Source organism: Piliocolobus tephrosceles, chromosome 13 (assembly GCF_002776525.5).
Source record: "Piliocolobus tephrosceles isolate RC106 chromosome 13, ASM277652v3, whole genome shotgun sequence".
NCBI classification, from domain to species: domain Eukaryota; kingdom Metazoa; phylum Chordata; class Mammalia; order Primates; family Cercopithecidae; genus Piliocolobus; species Piliocolobus tephrosceles.
Genome location: NC_045446.1, coordinates 76564145 through 76571627, shown reverse-complemented (window position 1 = coordinate 76571627; position 7483 = coordinate 76564145). Strand labels below are relative to the sequence as shown.

Genomic DNA, 7483 nt, shown 5'->3' with positions numbered 1-7483 from the left:
ATAAAAGCTCACCAGTATGGCAATTTTATTAAACACATACGAATCTGCAGATATAAAAAGTGACAGCCAACCTGTATTAATTGGAAAAACTGACAATCTTAGGAAATAATCTCTGAAAATAATTTTTCCATATTTAAAAATGTATATTTCATATGTTTTTCAAGTCTCCCAAATTTTGAGATAGGTAATTGAAAAGTTTACTACTCCAGCAAACCACTGTTTTTCAATAAATGAATTACACATGCAATAGTACTTGGCACACTACTGTTGGATATAGGCTTTATTTTTAAGTAAAAAAATGAATCATAGCCAAAACAAAATGTTTTGCCCCTGAATAGTATTTTAAGCTTAAGGGGAAAAAAGTCTTTAATGATGAACATATTTTCATTTTTCAATGTTTTTAATTTTTAATAAAGGTTTTTAATTAAGCTTCAGTCACTAAGCAGTTTTTACACTTAGGTTTCATGATCCTTTGACTTCATACTTTCAGATAGAGTCAGTTATCTTCAAAACATGACAAATTTCAGAATCCATTAAAAATTATTTTATTCAAATTATGTTTTCCAAAAGAGAGGGTTCTGTGCTAGTCGTCTTTGAAAGTTTTCATACCTAGAAAATAAAACACATATATTTACATTCACAAGAAAATTAAAATAAGATCTTTCATTAACTGTCAAATGACTTATCCAAAACAGTTTTACATGTCATTTCTAAAACGCTATAAAAAAACTAAATAGGTAATCTGGAAATGTAATTATTCTTATAAAAAGATGGCAAGCGTAAGAATTTAAATATCAGAGCAGTTTTGATTAGCTTTTATCAGAGAGCACAAATCATAAGAAATTTTAGTAATTATTTATCTTCTGCAAATTTAAGAGCTAGAAGGGACCTAAGGAAAAAAATCAAATTGAACTCCTATTTCCTCATTCCATACATGAGCAGATGAGAGAAATTTGCTCAGGGTCACATAGCTACATTATGCCAAAATTCAAACCTAGTGCATTCCAATGCTGTCCATACTACACCATGGTACCACTTCTCAACAAACTCTTCCTAGGCATCCTCCCATCACTAGGATACTCAAAGTGAAAAGAAATATCTATAAAACACAGGAAAGTTGGAAAATACATGCATTAGCCATTCATGTTCAGGGTGCAGTATAAACTACTCTTGTACCCTAAAGGTACATGTTTACTACAGATCAAGATCTTCAAAACAGCAGAAAAAATGTTTTGATTGATATTTCAAGTCTCATAGATGGTACTTCTAAGTGAAAATATGCAAATATTTATAAGCTTTAATAGTGGTCCCTAAAACATAGGCAATTATATTTTCCTGTCTTTATAAATTCATAACAAAATATTTAGGGTAGGAACTGTTTCTCATCAGATCTCTATAGTACATACTTCAATGGCATGCAGAGCTGATGTTCACAATAAAAGAGTATGTTTAAATGTCAAAAAAGGAATATATTCACAGGCAAAATAGATATTCAGTTACAAAAAGCCTTAATATTAGAGACAGAAAATACCTCATACCATTTCAGAACCACATTTGCTGGAATGAACATTTCAGATGGGCTTGGTGTCATCTGGGCCTGAGAGACAGCAAATGATGAAGCAAAATTGTAGAAATTGTCCAACATCTTTTGTGTGAACTGAAAAGTTAATAATAGATTAATGGATTGCACTAAATACTTCATTTAGAACTCAATATTTTTAAATTAAAAATGTTCTCACATTAACTTGTTTATAAGGAGTGTCAGTTCTAAGACAGTCTAATGCTGAAAGCTCGCTGGGTGCAGTGGCTCATGCCTGTAATCCCAAAATTTTGGGAGGCTGAGGCAGGAGAATCACTTGAGGCCAGGCGTTTGAGACCAGCCTGTGCAACATAGCAAGGCCCTGTCTCAAAAAAATAAAATTAAATAAATGAATAAAAAAGAATGTTAAGAGTAATCATACATACAATGACATTGTGACAATGCTACTCACTTTGGGGGGAAAAAATTTTTTTCTTCAAAATATTTTCTTTCATCTCCATGTCTGCATCCACTATGTCCCTCCTCAACTGTCACTCTCCTCAAATCAACCTATTTTCTCATATAAAATAGTAACCATCTCTAAGAAGTCTTTTACCTGCCAGAAAGATAAAAGTTTTCATATTATAAAGTAGCAACTGGTTATTTCCATTGCTGGAAAGAGGATGAAGGCAGCACTATTCTGTTTCCTCTGTTTCCTAATCTGTTTCTTTTCCTTGACTATAAAATGATCAAATTCACTAACATACTCCAAGTCTCCTTGGTAGAAGCTAGAAGCAAATGGATTCATATTTCCTGAGAATCAAATGGGCTTAAGCACTAATCCTAAAAGTAACTGAACTTCTGAAGGCAATACTACCTTTTACTCACTCAAAAATAATCTTTCCAGCATCACTTTCTCAAAAATACAAAATCAGCCATGCTATCCCTTCTCTACACAAGAGAAGTAGTCTTATTAGGTTTTTTTTATTTGGTTGTTTAATCATATGAAGGCAGTATAATCCAAGAGACTCTACTGTGAAAGCACCTGATTTTTTGAGAGAAGATCCAGAGTGTCACCAGGCTGGAATGCAGTGGCACAATCATGGCTCACTGCAGCCTTGACCTCCCAGGCTCAAGTGATCCTTCTGCCTCAGCCTCCCAAGTAGCTGAGACTATAAGCATGCACCACCATGCCTGAGTAATTTTTTATCTTTTTATAAAGACAGGGTCTCACTGTGTTACCCAGGCTGGTCTCAAAATTCTAGGCTCAAGCAATCCTCTCAACTCAGCCTCCCAAAGAGCTGGAGTTACAGGCATGTGCCACTGTGCCCAGACTCAAGTCACAACTAAAAGATCAATATTAGGACAAAAAAAAAAAAAAAATCAGGAGCAGTCCTTCCACACCAGTGACAATAATTTTTAAGTGTAACTTTAAAAAGATTCCATTCAGAATATAAACAAAGCATTTTCTCCAATACTTAGAAAAAAATGCTAAGACAAACTAATAAGATTTTTGTGGAAAATACAAAGACTACTGACAGAAAAGAAAACAAAAGGACCTATATATACCATATTCAATGGAAAGATATACCATGTCCAATGGAAAGATATAACATGTCACAAATGGGAAGACAATGTGGTAAAAGTGGCTGGCCAATTCTCCCAAAATTAAACTTATATATCCAATGTTATTACTAACAAAATTCCAACAAGGTTCGTCATGAAACTTGACAAGCTAATACTATTTCATGAAACTCAACAAGCTGATACAATTATTTTGAAGAATACCTATACATATTTTGATGACTATGAGGAGGAACTTGCCCTACTGGCAAAGAGACAGGCAAATAAACTAATTGGAATAAAAGACAGAGCCCAGAAATAAACCTAAGCATATATGACAAAGATGCTATTACTCATGGTAAAAAAAAAAAAAAAAAATGGGATTAATTACTCAATTAATGGGGCTAGGACTAACTTTCCATAAGGGGAAAAATTAACTTAATTCCCTTACCATACTGCACACAAACATATTCAAAAAGTAAACCTTAAGGCTTTAAGAACTATAAGAGAACATCTTAGGCTCTGCTTGAGGCTAGGAGTTCAAAACCAGCCTGGGCAACATAGCAAGACCCCCATCTCTACACACACACACACACACACACACATCCACACACACATACACACAGACATACACAAAAGGGGGGGGAGAGAGACAGAGAAGAGAACATCTTTCTATCTTTACATATCAGGGTAGAAAAGGATTTCTCAAACATTAAAAAACTCACAAATCCACAAATCATAAAAGAAACAATACATTTATCTATATACAAATATAGTATATCTGTATGTAAAAGTCACTATAAGCAATATTAAAAGACACGCACCATGCTAGAAGGAGAAAAATGCAACGTATTTACAAAGGATTATTGTCCAGAACACATAAAGGCATCTTAAGTTCTTTTCCCAAAAGACTAAATTTAAAAAGTGCCAAAAGCAATACAACAGAAAATTGGACAAAATATATAAAGTCAATTCCTATAAAAGGAAGCACAAACACAGTCCAAAAGTGTGCAAAGATGCTCAATATCACCAGTAATCAAGAAATACAAAGTAAATATGATATTCTAATTTTCACTCATCAGTTTGGCAAAATTTTTAAAGGTCTGATAAATGTTAGTGAGAATATATGGAAAAGGAAATGAAAAAACCTGTGGCTCATTTATACAATGGCACACTACGAAGCAATCAAAACAAAGTCTGTTCCATATATCAACATAGATAAATCTTTAAAATAATGTTGAGTGAACAACAGCAAGTTGTACAGAATAATACTATTTATATTCATTTTTAAAACAAACAGAACAAATCAACAAGAAGGAAAAAACAGAGGAACCAGAAGACAAAGGATTCAACACAAAAGAGAAACAAAAAGAATTTCTGTAGTAATGGTGAAAGGAAATAATACCTTGTCTATGGCTATTCGACAAGTCCAGAGAATAGTCAGTCAACAGTAGAACAAAAAAGAAAGGACAAGCCTGGGCAACATAATGAGGCCCCATCTCTACAAAAAATTAACTGTGGGTTTGGTGATGCTTGCCTGTAGTCCCAGCTACTCGTGGGAAGATTGTTTGAAACCAGGAGTTTGAGGCTGCATTGAGTGAGCTGTGATCGCACCACTGCACTCCAGCCTAGTCGACAGAGTGAGACCTTGTCTCAAAAAAAAAAAAAGAATTCCAAGTGGAATATTTCCAAGACCAATCTGAAACTGCTATGTTTAAATAAATCGAATGTGAATTTACACTTAGTAGAGTTTGAGCATAAATTAGAAGTGGAAACATAGAAATCTATGCAAAGGAAAAAAAAGAGGAAAATGAAAAATGAGGAAAAATGAAAAGTTATACAAGAAATTTAATCGTTGTACCACACAGTTCTGAAAAATATTTACCTTCTCATAATATTGTAAACTTTTAATACTGATTTAACAAAAATGTATACTGATAAGGTGGGGAGAAAAGAAGTGTGTACATGTTGGGAAGCAGGGAAGTGACAGTTTCATCATGTCTTGTATTAGTAAATAAATAGAAACATCTATAACAGAAAAACTGATAGATTAAGCAAGGTTTTTTCTGATACATGGAAATAACAAGACACTAGAAAAAATAGGTTAAAAAAGGGAGGGCAGTTGAAGATCATAGCTTCTAAGAAGCAGAATAGAAGCACAATGTAAGAGTCATAACAGAGGACAGCTATTTCACATATAAAACTATTTGAGGCCGGGTGCAGTGGCTCACGCCTGTAACCCCAACACTTTGGGAGGCCAAGGTGGGTGGATCAAGAGGTCAGGAGTTTGAGACCAGCCTGACCAACATGGTGAAATCCCATCTCTACTAAAAATGCAAAAATTAGCCAGGCCTGGTGGCACACGCCTGTAATCCCAGCTGCTCGGGAGGCTGAGACAGGAGAATCGCTTGAACCCGGGAGGCAGAGGTTGCAGGAGCTGAGATCGCACCATTGAACTACAGCCTAGGCAACAGAGTGAAACTCCGTCTCAAAAAAACCATTTGACTAATATCCAGAATCTACACAGAACTTAAACAAATTTACAAGAAAAAAATCGAACAACCCCATAAAAAAGTGGGCAAAGGATATGAACAGACAATTCTCAAAAGAAGACATTTATGCAGCCAACAGACGCAGGAAAAAATGCTCATCATCACTGGCCATCAGAGAAATGCAAATCAAAACCACAATGAGATACCATCTCACACCAGTTAGAATGGTGATCATTAAAAAGTCAGGAAACAAGATGCTGGAGAGGATGTGGAGAAATAGGAATGTTTTTACACTGTTGGTGGGCGTATAAACTAGTCCAACCATTGTGGAGGACAGTGTGGTGATTCCTCAAGGATCTAGAACTAGAAATACCATTTGACCCAGCCATCCCATTACTGGGTATATACCCAAAGGAGTATAAATCGTGCTACTATAAAGACATGTGCACACGCATGTTTAATGCGGCACTATTCACAATAGCAAAGACTTGGAACAAACCCAAATGTCCATCAATGATAGACTGGATTAAGAAAATGTGGCACATACACACCATGGAATACTATGCAGCCGTAAAAAAGGATGAGTTCATGTCCTTTGCAGGGACTTGGATGAAGCTGAAAACCATCATTCTGAGCAAACTATCAAAAGGACAGAAAACCAAACTCCACATGTTCTCACTGATAGGAGGGAATTGAACAATAAGAACACTTGAACACAGGGCGGGGAACATCACACATGCAGTGGGGGGCCTGTCGTGGGGTAGGGGGCAAGGGGAGGGATATAGCGTTAGGAGAAATGCCCAATGTAAATGACGAGTTAACGGGTGCAGCAAACCAACGTGGGACATGTATACCTATGTAACAAACCTGCATGTTGTGCACATGTACCCTAGAACTTAAATTAAAAAAAAAAAAAACAAAAACTACTTAACTATTTAAACCAAATACATGTAATACTCCTAAAAATTTGGAGTAACTAAGTAATTAAATTAGAAACATGTTTTAACACATACAGATAGTACTACATATATTTTGTGGATACACAGGAATGTTTTAAGTACTAAAATATGAATAGGAAAGATATAAAATGTTAGGTAAAAGCAAGAGAAGCAGGCAGCAGTGGGCTATACCTATAATGTCTTCATTTCTTTTTTAAAAATTAGTGGCAAATAAGACAAAAATATAACAGTTAAATCCAGGGTGCAGACAATGGAAGTCTTAATGTATACCCCACTATAAAGAGAGCTCTGTAAAGACAGGTATTACTCTATTTTGTGGACCTATTTGTATCTATGTGTGCTTAGAAATGCCTGGTACAGACCGGGCACGGTGGCTCATGCCTGTAATCCCAGCACTTTAGGAGGCCAAAGCGGGTGGATCACAAGGTCAGGAGATCGAGACCATCCTGACTAACACAGTGAAACCCCATCTCTACTAAAAAAAAACAAAAAAAAAGAGTCTCCATCTCCCAGCGCGAGTGACACAGAAGACCAGTGATTTCTGCATTTTCAACTGAGGTACTGGGGTCATCTCACTCGGGAGTGCCGGACAATCCATGCGGGTCAGCTGCTGCAGCCTGACCAGCGAGAGCTGAAGCAGGACAAGGCATCGCCTCACCTGGGAAGCGCGAGGGGGAAGGGAGTCCCTTTTCCTAGCCAGGGGAACTGAGACACACAACACCTGGAAAATCGGGTAACTCCCACCCCAATACTGCACTATAACACCGGCACACCGGAGAATATATCCCACACCTGGCCGGGAGGGTCCCACGCCCACGGAGCCTCCCTCCTTGCTAACACAGCAGTCTGTGGCAATCTAACCGCAAGGCAGCAGGGAGGCTGGGGGAGGGGCGCCCGCCATCCCTGAGGCTTAAGTAGGTAAATAAAGCCGCTGGGAAGCTCGAACTGGG

At 36.8% G+C, this 7483-nt stretch overlaps 1 protein-coding gene across 1 annotated transcript in view; it reads right to left on the bottom strand.

Moving 5' to 3' along the window:
* Positions 1-262: 262 nt before the first annotated feature.
* The window catches only part of HIKESHI (heat shock protein nuclear import factor hikeshi), a 58524-nt gene continuing 51303 nt past the window's right edge, over positions 263-7483 (bottom strand). Inside the window, exons 4-5 of the mRNA XM_023209233.2 lie at positions 1539-1657; positions 263-609 (exon numbers count right to left, since the gene is read on the bottom strand). Of these exons, the coding sequence (XP_023065001.1) occupies positions 555-609; positions 1539-1657 (174 nt within the window). The 3' untranslated portion in view covers positions 263-554. The remainder of the gene's footprint in view (positions 610-1538; positions 1658-7483) is intronic.